At 46.4% G+C, this 14,898-nt stretch overlaps 1 protein-coding gene across 1 annotated transcript in view; it reads right to left on the bottom strand.

Annotated features, from left to right (window-relative positions):
* RAD9B (RAD9 checkpoint clamp component B) overlaps positions 1-14,898 on the bottom strand; it is a gene marked incomplete at its 5' end in the record, with an annotated part of 711,521 nt that overhangs the window by 37,665 nt on the left and 658,958 nt on the right. The window contains one exon of the mRNA XM_085632854.1: positions 3,885-4,134. Coding sequence (XP_085488980.1) covers positions 3,885-4,134 — 250 coding nt within the window. The remainder of the gene's footprint in view (positions 1-3,884; positions 4,135-14,898) is intronic.

Raw genomic sequence — 14,898 nt, 5'->3', positions numbered from 1 at the left:
ACTAAACTGCTGGCATAGATGTATCTCAAAGACAACGTAAGCAAGGTTATACGCACCTGCATTGCCACTGGTAGGCCTACCTCACGGTGAACCTGTCATCTATTTTACTGGTGTTACAACAAACAAATGATGGACGGAATGCTGACAATGCAAACATTCTCCCCTAGTCAAAAGATCTAGGTTAAATCCATTGTTATTTTGCCCACTACGCCACCCCAGTTTGGACCCAGCCATATGCAAATCAGTCTTGACCCTGTGCCCCATGGGAACAGTTCAGACCGAACTGCCAGGCCAGGTCCTCCCTGGACCGTAAACAAGCATTCTGGCTGGGTCTAAACTGGGGTGGCATGGTGAGCAAAAGAACGATGGATTTAACCCAGTTCTCTTGACTGGGGGTAAATGTATGATTCATTCAGCATTCCGTCCATCATTTGTTTGCGTAGCACATATATTTTACTGGAGCACAGATGAGGACCTGGACTGAGGTAGGAATAGTTACAGTAGGTGATTGCTACCACCAGGGCGCCATGTTACCACTGGGAGACATAAAAAAACAGTACGGCCTGCCCGGACAGTTCCTCACCTATGAAGCGCTACTGCGAATATTTAGGGACATTTGGGTGGGGGGGGGTAGACAGACATGAACCTGAAACATATGAGGTCCTACAGCAACTGGCCACAAAGGGTCTCACTAGACATCTAGTAACTTGGTTGTACAAATCCCTTACGGCAATCTCGCACTATCTGCTGCTTGCCTTACGTGCCAAATGGGAAAAGATACTAGAAAGAGAGCTGACGGACCCAAAATGGAAGCGAATCCTAACCTCCACATGGAAAATGTCTAGAAATACTGGGCTAAAATATGTACAATTTAATTATATACATATGACGTACATGACACCGCATAGGCTGCAGGTGGTGTATGGAAGGGAACCCCGTGCTTGCCCCAGATGTCACCAATTAGATGCTGACTTCACACATATGATATGGCATTGCACTGCCCCATGGCACTACTGGGAAGGCATAGTTGAGACCCTCGGGAGGTCCCCTCCCTGTACCCTGGAGGCATGTATCTTGGGATTGTTTCCGAGACCGACTGCACGTAAGGTTGGTACAAGGTTTTTTGATCTGGCATTGGTACTGGCCAAGAGGCGAATATCCATGAATTGGAAGGCAGCCAGGAGCCCCTGTGTGCAATTCTGGAGGGAAGATGTCGCAAGATGGGCAAAAGCTGAGGAAATGGCGCTGTCCAGAGAAGAGGCTAGAGGGTACTAATTCGCCCCATGGCTAATTTATGGACCGAAATATTGGTCACATGTGAACACCCAGGGATTGGGTGAGAGAAAGACTCCGCAGATAATAATGATAGCGTAAAGGAGGAGCAGGCTGAGGCACCCAGGAAGAGAGCCGAAGGAGTGATCTAGAAGAAACAAAGGATTTCTAGATATCTGGGTAGAGCCACCTCACGCATGATCTAGGGCAGGAGAAGAACGGCCAAACAACTCACAGGCCACATACAACAAGAGGTGATGTTTAGCCAGAACACATGATATAGCTATGAACACGATAACCTGCCCTACTGCCCATGGACCCCCAATTTGAAGAGATGTGCCCTGACAGCCTGAGGCCACACAACCCGATGCTGGAAAATAAAATGAACATCCTGATAGATAATTGCATATGTACGCAGCCTTCCTGGTTCTAATTGCTTTAGTGTTAAGTTCTTTTGCATTGTTCAAATTTACACATTGGCGAGTTCTCCTTTATGTAGATGGCAATATGGCTTATATTGAGCAAACTCTCACAACAAGATCACAGGCTTTGAACGTTCCCCCTTCGTAATAGTAAAGGGTTACACCTATGTAATGTGAATGATGATCTACTGTATTTGACAACAATACAAGTTCCTGAAAGTAAAAGCATATATACATGTAATAGCCATACGATGACAATATACTCATATGCTTGGAATTGCCTGCTAATGTGATGATGTGTAATGTTTTAAAATGGCAATAAAATATATATATAAAACAAAACTATAAATGCTATTGGTAAAAAACACACACTGTGTCTGAAGGTCGTGCCCAGCATAAGCAACATATAACAAAGTTCAGAAAAATAAGCGGACATAAAGAGTGTGACCCATCATCTTCAACCGACCTCATAATTTACCGGTTTTGTCTTTAGCTATGTCAGGATACTCTGCCTGGTGAGTTCTGCGCTATACAAATGCACATACCATATTTTATAACCAGTCACAACAGAGGATCAGGTGATAGGTGCATTGTTGAAAAAACAAGGCAGCACAGCCACGCTGCACATAGAACATTCAAAGAAAGACACACTGTGTGACAAGGTACCGGCATAAGCACTATGCCTTTTTAGGCTGCTAAATTGAACATTTTTGTCACATGTACTTCCTGGGCTTTCTAATGTATGGTGAAGATGTAACACAAAATTAAACTTTGGAAGAAGTGCTCCGAGATCCGCACATGGGACTATTCAGTGCTTATGATTATCAATGGAAATCCCTGAAGGAGAAAGACAACTCTATAACCTTTCATACATGTTAACACTGGGTAATACCATTTCATTGTGAGGGACGCCCAGGCTGACAGTAAGGAATGTTTCAAGAATGTAAATCTAGGGAAGACTGGAGATTCCTTAATCTAAAAACCTGTGTTGAGGCCGCAGTTCAACAAACCTGTCAGCTCTGCATCATGGCTTTAATAGCTATTGCTTTGATGAGACGTTAAAACGTATATTATCTACCTTTATCGCATAGTTAGAAAGTAGTTCTGGACTAGGTTGGCTGCCCTAAGAGGTGGTAATGTGCAAATTTGCCCCACCGTTACTGGGTTGTAAATAATCCTAAGCATGCCCCACACAGCACAGAAGCAATACCTTCAAAACTAAATTGGCTTCTTCCATTTAGGAATCACCCAGGACAACCAATGTTACAAGAAAACTGCTGCAGTTCACTGTAATCTTATCAATCACATCATACTGCTCTTTGATTCAGTAATGTTGTTCCTCGGGCCCTCTTGCAATGGTTTCATTTTGAGTAAGGATATGCAACAATAAAAATCAAAGAGGGCATGACAAAATGTTAACGCAAAGTTTATGTAATACAGAGGTTGTGGAATGTGGCTGGAAGCTCCTTCCTACATTACACCTGTGATCTGCATAAAGGTCTAATATCACTGGATGCAAAATTCAATCAAAGCTTTAAGACCGTCCTCTGCTCACGCTCTTCTTGGATACCACATTTCACATTTCAGGAAATCCACATCCAGTGCAACAGTTTTCACTTTTCTGGTGATCATCTGTCCAATATGTTGCTTCCTTCGATTGAGGAAATCTGCAAAATCATGGCTTATTGCAACAGCACTGTCAGCATTTCCCTCATTCAGTGGTGTCTGTTTGTACCCAAGAAAATCATCGTGGTATGTAGCAAACTGAAGTTCGTAAAATAAAATTCGGGCATCTCTAGTGAAAGGGGTAGAATGGGTTACTGACTGCTATAAAACAGGCATAAAAAGGAAGCAGTCACTGATTTTAGTAAATGTAACTCTCTTGAGCATCACCATACATATTCCAAGTACAAAAATAGAAAGAAATACACACAAACACAAAAGAAGCTGAATTGTACAGCAGAACTGAATAAGGACAAAAGAAAGGCAACGATGACTCAAAACCAGGCAACGGGATTATATCATAATCTATAGAAACATTAGCACATGAAAGAGGCTTTAAATCACTCTGCAGGCTGACTGTAGGTGGTAGCAAAGACCAAACACACTTCTTCATGGATAATTTATACTGACAGACAGACAGACAACACTGTCCCTCCCCAGGAAATGAAGGCTAAAGTATTTACCCACTTTTTGATAACTCGGTGTCTTTGGTATAACTTCCTCCATTTGACTACTTTCTTCATCCGATGTTTCTTTACTGTTTAAAACAGATCTTTGAAGAAGAGGGCTTCTAAAACTCGTCACGGACTTTTGACCATCCTTCTGTCTTTTATTGAAATCCAACATTTTCTTTGTCACCATTGTTTCTGTATGATTCTCTTTATCTGTTACCTCTATGGCTGCCTCTTTAGTAACATCGGTGGGTGCCTGTGTGAAGCTGGACAATAAGTCAACATGTCAGCCCTTCTACTGAATGTGCAATATTAAATCCTTGCTAATGTACAATTGTTTTTTTTTACCATATATATAAAAATCATAGAACAGGCAAAACATATATCAGAAGTATAAGACAGTAGACAATTAATCAATCTAAAAGGACCGAAAAACAAGACAATTAAAACAGCTGGAAGACAATTTTGTGTGATTAACATTTCAAATAAATGAAAATCAGCAAACTGGGTTAATCGAATGGACAAATATTGCTCAGTGTCATATGTACTACGTGATGCATGCCAGTGACCTCATCATGAAAATGCAAATAATGCCTTGCTGGGATGACGCTAAAAAGGATGTAGTGTTGCACGACAGCGCCAAGGCTGAAAACTCCCCCTGAGCAGTATTATGCATGGGTTTTCTACTTGAGGCATACTCTTAAGAACCAGTGCTGACCTGTGCTTGCCACAGTTTGACTATGAAGGATGTGACCCAGCTCAGCAACCGACTCCTGCACCCATCCAGGTTTTCAGGATACTCAGAAGGACCCTATGAGCAACGGTATTAAAGGGTTATCAGAACCCCCTTCCAGAGGGTCACAGGGCCCACAGGGGCTACTGGGCCCAACTGTGGTGGTTGAGGCCTTTTACTCCTGATGTCCTGGGGCCGGGCCTACTATGGATCCTGATCAATTGGGTCAAGTATGCCCTCTGCACTCTCAGTGGTAACTCTGGTCGAGCCGTCAAGACTCTCTCGGGGGGAATGTCGATACAGGTCAGTGAACACGACTCATAACGCAAAGAGCAAACAGTATGAACAATAAATCAACGCCAAGCTAAATACTTTTTTTTTTAAAGTAGTATTTTATTTTTAATTCTACACATGGAAAGGAATGTGACATTCAGAAGCAACAACAAAGTCCCCCTTCAGGTCAGGGCTCTAGTAGTGTTAGGCAAATCCCTGTTCCACCCTCCTTCATGTAATGTGTTCGGTGCTATTCCCCATTCACCAGTGGCCACATCCAAGGAAGGCACTCTATTAGGCCATACTCAAGACTCCTCTTTGACACTTTAGGATTTTAGACAATTGTAGTCAAAAGTGTCTATGGTGCCGCAGCACCATTAGCCGCTAGTCCATGGGGCTCAACTAGCCCAGTTCAAGGCTTACCCTCTCTTGCAGTACGGACGAGTTCAGCAGTGCAGCAGGTGCCCTCAACGTGCACCCGCAAGTCCTGCTCAGTTCGGAGTAGTTCGGCTGGTCGCGGCCCATACGGCAGCACCCAGCGCCACAGACTCTCTTTCCTGAGCAGCGCTGCTGGAGGACTCTAAGCAGCTCCCAACCCTATTCTTCAGCTCTTGCCTCTAGCCAGCATGGGCACATCATCCACGGCATCTCCATCAGTCCTTAGTGGTGAGTTGGGGGCAGTTCCCTCACAGTGTGGGTCCAACATGCCAAATGTAGCCTCAGTCTCTTCTTTGGGCGGCGGGCCGATTCCTTTGGCAATGTTGGTACCGGCAGCCTGGTCTTGGCAAGCAGGCAGGCACTGGTGCTCCAGGCTCCAGAGCAGGTGATATTGGTTTCCCTGGGTGATGTTCACTCACCCAGCAGGGAGAATAGCAGGCCTTTGGCCCCAGTCCTGATCAAAGGCAAAAGTCTTGCAGAGATTTCCCTTCTCACACAGCCTGTCTGGCTGCTTGGCACATAACAACGTTTGGGGTCTCAACCTCCCCTTCTAATAGTCTGTTTCCAGACAACAAAATGTAAATTAGAGTCTGAGTCTTTGAAGTTTTATGCTAGGGTTTGCTTCTTTTGAAGTAGAAACTCATCTTTTTTTTCTTTCTACATGAAAGACAGTCTGTTATAGCAGGCAAGACTCCGAAGATGATTATCCCACACCGCAATTCAAGGAATAGACCAGAGTTCACACATGGATGTCAGCCAGCGGAATATGTTCATCAAAAGGTTAATCCTAGGCCCCCAGTCCTACACTTTATGATTCCCATATCAGCCCCATTGCCCTTCGTGAGATGTGTCCAAGCCCCTTCCTTGTGCTCTATCCCTGAATCAAAGAGCAGTCTTTTGGAGTGTAAAGGGAGTCTCCTCCTTTTCCCTGCAGTGTGTGTAGCTCCCAGCTCACAGGAACGCAGCAATACACAAATCTGTCTGGGGGGATTACTCTCCTCCTCATGTCCTAACCAGGCAGGCCTGGGCTTTCCAAAATGGAACTCAGGGTCCTCCATGTAATGTACCATTGCAAGCCCACTTACTCAGTGTACATTCACAGAAAACGTACTGTCTAGCACTAGTACCTCCATGCATTATACTATTACCTGTACACATGCATTCAGCATACATACTCAGTCTGTGCAAGTGTTCAGCACTGGAGCTTTTCTATATTTAACCAAGGTGTTCTATTTACAAACGCACAAACTGCCAGCACACACACTCTCCATGTGCGCTGCATAACACTTTGCGCTTCATGTATTGTACAACATGCAAGTACACATACACCCAGCACATGCTCTCATTGTGCACACATTGCACAGCGCTGCATCTTTCATGTCACGTACTCCTCGCAGGCATACATACACTCAGCACATGCACTAACCTCACATCCACCTCACAGTACTGCTTTATCCCTGTACTGTACCCTTACCAGGCAGACATGCAACCAGCGCAGAGTCAGTACTTCTACGCTGCGCAGCACTCCACATCTACCGGATGTAGGCCAAGAGTGAGTTAAGAACATAGCAGTGGAAGTTTTAAAATGTGAGTGAGCCTGTAGGCCTCACTCCAGTGACACAGGGTAAAAAGGTCCTGTTCACTACTAATGATCACTACACGGTATGCTGCCACCACAGCGCTTATGCTGCTTAGCTTCTGGGGAAGATGGTAACCTTCCACTACAATGAGGGTAGCGCTTTCTGCCCCCCTCACGGTCCAACAAGACCGCAATCCACGAGACATGGCTATGTCATGAGGCGCACGCATGATCTGTGTTCGCCTGTGACAAAAAATCAGCATTAGTGATCCAGACAACAGTACATTTGGGCACCCAGAGCAGGGGTTCATGTCTCTTACCATGGAGAGGACATTTCCATCCCAACAAGGGTACTGTGGTCTAAAATCCCCAAAGAATATGTTTCATCTCATCAAGTGCTAGAGTCTTGACAGATGTTTTTTAAGCATTGAGTTTCCTAAATAAAATATACTGTTAAACAACTGTATTTTGCTTTCTTCTCATTATTACTTCTTTTAATGAATGTAATATCATATTTCATCGGACCCACTTTGGCCTTGAATGAATGTATTTTTTTAAATAGCTAAATTTCTGCAGGTCAATTATATGCCTTCACAAAATTCCAACAAATGCATCAACATTCAGCTAAACCACAAGATACTGTTTATATCTTTGACCAGCAATTCAGAAATAAAAATCAAAGGTTACAGGGACGTTATATTTAGGCTCAGATTTCACTCATACAAAGCCAATGAAATTCAGCAGTTATAGTTACCTGAGCTAACTTTAACTTACGCCCCGCCATGCACTGCTTATGACCTCACATATTACATCACTGATGACATCTCAAATGCCATCACTGATGACATCATCAAGTGAGTGTTAGTGTTTTTAAGAGTTTATGGGTGTTAAACATATATACTGAGGTACTATAAAAGTTAAAGTAGTATACTAGGTGTACTACTAATGAGTGATACTACTTCAATCAATCAATCAATCAAATAATTTGTAAAGCGCACTACTTACCCGCAAGGGTTTCAAGGCGCTGAGGGTGGGGAGGGTGCTGTTGCTACTGGTCGAACAGCAAGGTCTTGAGTCGTCTCCTGAAGGTTAGAAGGTCTTCGGTTTGTCGTAGGTTGAGGGGGGGGGGTGTTCCAGGTCTTGGCGGCGCGGTGGGAGAAGGATCTGCCTCCGGCTGTGGTTCCACGGATGCGTGGGACGGTAGCCAGGGAGAGGTCTGCGGAACGGAGATTCCTGTTGGGTACGTAGAAGGAGAGTCGACTGTTGAGATAGGCTGGGCCGGTCTTGTGGAGTGACTTGTGTGCGTGGATCAGGAGCTTGAAGGAGATTCTTTTGTCGACGGGGAGAAAGTGCAGGTTCCTCAGGTGGGGGGTGATGTGGTCGCGGCGCGGGACGTCGAGGATCAGGCGTGCAGAGGCATTCTGGATTCTTTGCAGTCTGTTGATGAGCTTGGTCGGGGCTCCGGCATAGAGGGCGTCTCCGTAGTCGAGTCTGCTGCTGACTAGGGCCTGGGTGACTGTTTTCCTTGTGTCTGTCGGGATCCATCTGTAGATCTTGCGGAGCATACGGAGGGTGTTGAAGCAGGTGGAGGAGACAGCGTTGACTTGTTTGGTCATGGTGAGTTTCGAGTCGAGGATGACTCCCAGGTTGTGTGCGTGGTTGGTAGGTGCGGGGGGTGTCCCCAGCTATGCGGACCACCAGGAGTCGTCCCATGCGGAGGGGTTGGGCCCGAGGATGAGGATCTCCATCTTGTCTGTGTTCAGCTTAAGGCGGCTATCCTCCATCCAGTCGGCGACGGCCTTCATTCCCTGGTGGGGGTTGGATTTGGCGGTGAAGGGGTCCTTGGTGAGGGAGAGGATCAGTTGCGTGTCGTCGGCGTAGGAGATTATGTTGAGGTCGTGAAGTCGGGCGATGCGTGTGAGAGGCGCCATGTAGATGTTGAACAGCATCGGGCTGAGGGAGGATCCCTGCGGGACGCCGCAGATGATCTCCGAGGCTTCGGATCGGAACGGGGGGAGGCGGACTCTCTGGGTCTGCCGGAGAGGAAGGAGGAGGTTCAGTCCAGGGCCTTGTCTCGGATCCCTGCGTCGTGGAGTCATGTGCGTAGTGTGCGGTGGCAGACGGTGTCGAAGGCGGCGGAGAGGTCCAGAAGGATGAGGGCTGCCGTCTCGCCGTTGTCCAGTAGGGTCCTGATGTCGTCTGTGGCGGCGATGAGGGAGGTCTCGGTGCTGTGGTTGCTGCAGAATCCTGACTGGGAGGGGTCCAGGATGCTGTTGTCTTCGAGGTAGCGGGTGAGCTGAATGTTGACTATCTTCTCGATTACCTTAGCTGGGAATGGAAGCAGGGAGATGGGCTGGAAGTTTTTAAGTTCGCTCAGGTCCGTCTTGGGTTTCTTCAGTAGGGCGTTGATCTCGGCATGTTTCCAGCTCTCAGGGAAGGCTGCGGTCTCGAAGGAGATGTTGATGATGTCGCGCAGGTGGGGTGCAATGGAGCTGCTGGCTTTGTTGAAGATGTGGTGTGGAAAAGGGTCAGTCGGTGTGCCGGAGTGGATTGTGCCCATGGTCTTGATTGTGTCTTCGATGCTCACGTTGGCCCAGGTTGTCAGGGGGTCGTGGTCGGTGGGGTGTGGTGGGTCCGGCGTGTTGGGGCCTGTTAGGGTCGTCCAGGGGTTGAAGCTGTAGTGGATGTCGGCGATCTTGCGGTGGAAGAAGGTGGCGAGGGAGTCGCACAGGGCTTGCGACGGCGGGATGTCGTTGGCGTTGGAGCTGGGGTTGGAGAGTTTCTTCACAACTTTGAAGAGCTCCTTGCTGTTGTGTGCATTCTTGTCGAGGCGGTCTTTGAAGGAGGTCGTCTTGGCGGTCCTGATGAGGTGGTGGTGGTTGCGGATGGCGTCTTTGTGGGCTGAGCGGCTGCCCGGCGACTTCTCGCTGTGTCATATGATCTCCAACTTCCGGCAGTTGCGCTTTGACGCTAGGAGTTCCGGGGTGAACAAGTTGGCTCTCTTGCTGGTGTCTTTGAGGGTTTGTTTTTTCAGCGGGGCTAAGGTGTTGGCGCAGTCGTCCATCCATCGTCTGAGGGTGCGCGTACCATCGTCGGGGTTGGTCGGTGGGTTGAGTGCGAGGTTTGTCTGTAGTTGTACTTCGGTGATTTTGCCCCAGCAGCGACGGGGGATTTGTAGGGTGCGGTGATGTGCGACGGGTTTCCGGAAGGTGAAGTGGATGCAATGGTGGCCGGTCCAGGTGGGTTCGGAGACGTGGCTGAAGGAGACGTGGGGTCTTGAGGAGAAGATGGCGTCGAGCATGTGTCCGGTGATGTGGGTCGGCGTCGTGACGAGCTGTTCCAGTCCGAGGTTGGCGAGGTTGTCTATCAGGGTGGAGGAGTTGCTGTCGTTGTTGTTCTCCAGATGGAAGTTCAGGTCTCCGAGGAGGATGTAGTCGGTGGAGGTCAGTGCGTGCGTGCTGATGAAGTCGGTGATGGGGTCGCAGAATTGTGGTCGGGGTCCGGTGGTCTGTAGACGTGGGTGCCTCTTAGGGTGGTCTTGGGGTCCGTGTGGATCTGGATATATATTATGTGAGTGGCTGTCTGACTGTATGTATCCTTGTGTGTATGAATGTGTGAGTTGCGCCCCCCCTCCTTTTTTTGCATAATGCCCCCAGATCTGGCCCATCCGGGGGCCAAAAATTAACGTAGTGCCACAGACCGTTCTTCGTTTAAAAAAACCCATTTTGGTAGGATTCGTGATTGAGCTTGGCTCCTGCCAATATTTCTTTTTAAAAAAAATGTTTTTTTTGGCCTCACAGCCCTCCCACATTCAGAAAAAAGACCCTGAGAGGTGGCGAACCCCGGGGCTGTGGGGGAGATTGGAGTCTGCGTGAACCCCCGCATTAATTGAAAGTAAAGCCCCAGGAAGGTGGCGGCCCCCGGGGCCGCAGGGGGTCCACGTGGCCCCTGCATTTTTTAAGGTAAAGCCCTGGGAGGTGGCGGTCCCTGGGACTAGGGAGTCCAAGAGGCCCCCCCATTGTAAAACTAAATAAGCCCCAGGGAGGTGTTGGTCTCCGGGTCAGCAGGGGAGGCCTTATGGGCCTCCCCCGTATTCATGTCTTCAGTAGCCCCGGGGAGGTGGTGGTGGTTCCTGGGGCAATATTAAAAAAATGCCCCTGGGAAATGGCCCACCCGGGGGCAATATTTAACGAAGCGCAGGAGCCCATGCTTAGTTTGAAAAAAAAAAACAATTCAAAGGGAACTGCGGATCCCGCCATGAATTTAAAAATGCTTTTTGGGCCCTGCATAGTCCCTGTCAGACCCTCACAAGAGACTTTGGGGGACAGAGTGTTTCTACCCTGCCCCCTTTAATTTTTTTTAACGTTTTTTCCAGTGACTCAGTTCAACCGAGTCACTTCAAACTAGGTAAGTGTTGGCAGCCAATCTGATCTCAGCATGAGATCTCAGTTGGGGTCACAGATCCTCAGCGTCTCCAGTTGTATATCTGAAAAACGTTAAATAACTCCGCAACTACTGAATGGAAACACACCATTTAACAAAAAGGGCACTTTCCGGATTAACAGCTACCTTTCTGCCAAATTTGGTGTCATTCCGTTCAGCAGTTTGGGCTGTAGTCGTGTCTAAAATTTTCAATGGAAATTAACATGGTGAAAACGCGTTTTGGGACCACCCCTTGTTCTCGGCCCACACTTGACCAATCATCCCCAAAAGTTCAAGACAGCAGCTGACATGAGTGGTAAATTTGTTTTTGAAAAGTTTGTAAGGATTCGTCAAACGACGCCACAGTTATTGGCAAATGAAAAAACACTCTTCCTATGGAAACTACACCCTGGGCCCGATTCACAGAACTAACTTAAGACAAAATCCTAAACTTACTACCATTTTGGTATTCACAGAAGGCACTTACTCATTTCGGTATTCACAGAAGTTAGGAGTCCTAACTTTAGGACTCCTAAATGCCTTCTGTGAATACCGAAAGTCTTAAAATTAGGATTTTTCTCAGTTTAGTAGTAGTATAGTTAGGACTCCTAACTTTAGGACTCCTAAATGCCTTCTGTGAATACCGAAAGTCTTAAAATTAGGATTTTTCTCAATTTAGTAGTCCTAAATCTAAACTTAGGACTACTAAATTGAGAAAAATCCTAATTTTAAGACTTTCGGTATTCACAGAAGGCATTTAGGAGTCCTAAAGTTAGGAGTCCTAACTATACTACTACTAAACTGAGAAAAATCCTAATTTTAAGGCTTTCGGTATTCACAGAAGGCATTTAGGAGTCCTAAAGTTAGGAGTCCTAAACTTAGGACTACTAAATTGAGAAAAAACCTAATTTTAAGACTTTCGGTATTCACAGAAGGCATTTAGGAGTCCTAAAGTTAGGACTCCTAACTTCTGTGAATACCGAAATGAGTAAGTGCCTTCTGTGAATACCAAAATGAGTAAGTGCCTTCTGTGAATACCAAAATGGTAGTAAGTTTAGGATTTTGTCTTAAGTTAGTTCACAGATCCTCAGCGTCTCCAGTTGTATATCTGAAAAACGTTAAATAACTCCGCAACTACTGAATGGAAACACACCATTTAACAAAAAGGGCACTTTCCGGATTAACAGCTACCTTTCTGCCAAATTTGGTGTCATTCCGTTCAGCAGTTTGGGCTGTAGTCGTGTCTAAAATTTTCAATGGAAATTAACATGGTGAAAACGCGTTTTGGGACCACCCCTTGTTCTCGGCCCACACTTGACCAATCATCCCCAAAAGTTCAAGACAGCAGCTGACATGAGTGGTAAATTTGTTTTTGAAAAGTTTGTAAGGATTCGTCAAACGACGCCACAGTTATTGGCAAATGAAAAAACACTCTTCCTATGGAAACTACACCCTGGGCCCGATTCACAGAACTAACTTAAGACAAAATCCTAAACTTACTACCATTTTGGTATTCACAGAAGGCACTTACTCATTTCGGTATTCACAGAAGTTAGGAGTCCTAACTTTAGGACTCCTAAATGCCTTCTGTGAATACCGAAAGTCTTAAAATTAGGATTTTTCTCAATTTAGTAGTCCTAAATCTAAACTTAGGACTACTAAATTGAGAAAAATCCTAATTTTAAGACTTTCGGTATTCACAGAAGGCATTTAGGAGTCCTAAAGTTAGGAGTCCTAACTATACTACTACTAAACTGAGAAAAATCCTAATTTTAAGGCTTTCGGTATTCACAGAAGGCATTTAGGAGTCCTAAAGTTAGGAGTCCTAAACTTAGGACTACTAAATTGAGAAAAAACCTAATTTTAAGACTTTCGGTATTCACAGAAGGCATTTAGGAGTCCTAAAGTTAGGACTCCTAACTTCTGTGAATACCGAAATGAGTAAGTGCCTTCTGTGAATACCAAAATGAGTAAGTGCCTTCTGTGAATACCAAAATGGTAGTAAGTTTAGGATTTTGTCTTAAGTTAGTTCTGTGAATCGGGCCCCCTAACTATAACTACCTACTGGCAACTGCCAGTAGGTAATACATATAAATATATATCTGCAGCCTATAACAAAGGCAAAAATGTGCAAATGATTAAATCACCCAACAATTTCCAAGATATTTCTGTCATAAACAGAAAAAAAGTCCATAAAATGTTTCAAAACCTTTATTTAACAAGCATTGTAAATGCAATAGGTCTCGCATTTGTTTCATTCTCATCTTTTGGTGTTGTAAATGGCAATGTTTTGTGCCCATGTGTTATGAAGTGTATGTGTGTGGTGTGTAGTGGAATATTTTGAGTTGGAGTATAATTGTTATTTGTGGAGCACCATGAAGCATCAGGAAGGATATTGAGGAGGTGAAGAGCAGCATGAGGCACAAGGACGGAGAGCGAGGAGAAGAGAAGCGTGAAGCACAAAGAAGGAGAGCAGCATGAGGCACAAGGAATGAGAAGAGCAGCGTGAGGCACAAGGACAGAGTGAGAAGCGCAGCACGAGGCACAAGGACAGAGAGTGAGGAGAAGAGAAGCGTGAAGCACAAAGAAGGACGGAGAGTGAGGAGAAGAGAAGCGTGAGGCACAAGGACGAGAGTGAGGAGAAGAGCAGTGTGAAGCACAAGGATGGAGAGTAAAGAGAAGAGCAGCATGGAGGCACAAGGAAGGAGAGTGAGGAGAAGAGAAGAGTGAAGCACAAGGAAGGAGAGTGAGGTGGAGAGCAGAATGAGGCACAAGGAATGAGAAGAGCAGCATGAGGCACAAGGACGGAGAGTGAGAAGAGCAGAATGAGGCACAAGGACAGAGAGTGAGGATAAGCGCAGCATGCAGCATAAGAAAGAAGAGTGCAGAGAAGAGCAGCGTGAGGCACAAAGGAGGAGTGTGAGAAGAGCAGCGTGAGGCACAAGGACAGAGAGTGAGAAAAGCAGCCTGAGGCACAAGGATAGGAGTAAGAAGAGCAGCGTGGGGCAGAAGGACGGAGAGTGAGGAGAAGAGTAGCATGAGGCACAAGGACGGAGAGTGAGGAAGAGAAGAGCAGCGTGAGGCAGAAGGAAGGAGCGTGAAGAGAAGAGCAGAGTGAGGTATATGGATGCCAAACAGGAGATTGTGTCCTGAATGGAGAACCAGGCAAGCATGGCGTGCAGGAAAGATGGGCAGATGACAGTGTGCTGCAGAACTAGGCAAGCGGTTAATGTAGAGCGAGTGTGTTGCAAAACCAGACAATCGATTGTGCACTGCCCGCCTGGGTGTTGTGTGGAACCAGTGAAAGAGATGCGAACAGCTGTACAACCAGCCAGGACGCGTGCACACCTTTGCTGCACCGATGCAGGAGAAGCTGTACACAGCCTGCCAGGCAGGTGGCACGGCCTGAGTGTACTGGAGGCCATGTCAGGAGGTCCAGCTAAACATTAAATAGAGCAGACCTAAGTTTTGCTTTTCCAGGACACAAACTTTGTAGAAGGGAGGACCCTACAAAACAATGAAACTAGTTACGTGAGAGAAGAATGTCTTGAGGGACACACAGGACATGCGACAATCCCTCAGCTA

The sequence above is a fragment of the Triturus cristatus genome, chromosome 11 (assembly GCF_964204655.1).
Source record: "Triturus cristatus chromosome 11, aTriCri1.1, whole genome shotgun sequence".
NCBI lineage: Eukaryota > Metazoa > Chordata > Amphibia > Caudata > Salamandridae > Triturus > Triturus cristatus.
Note: the sequence above shows the minus strand (reverse complement) of the source record. Positions and strands in the feature narration are given on the sequence as shown.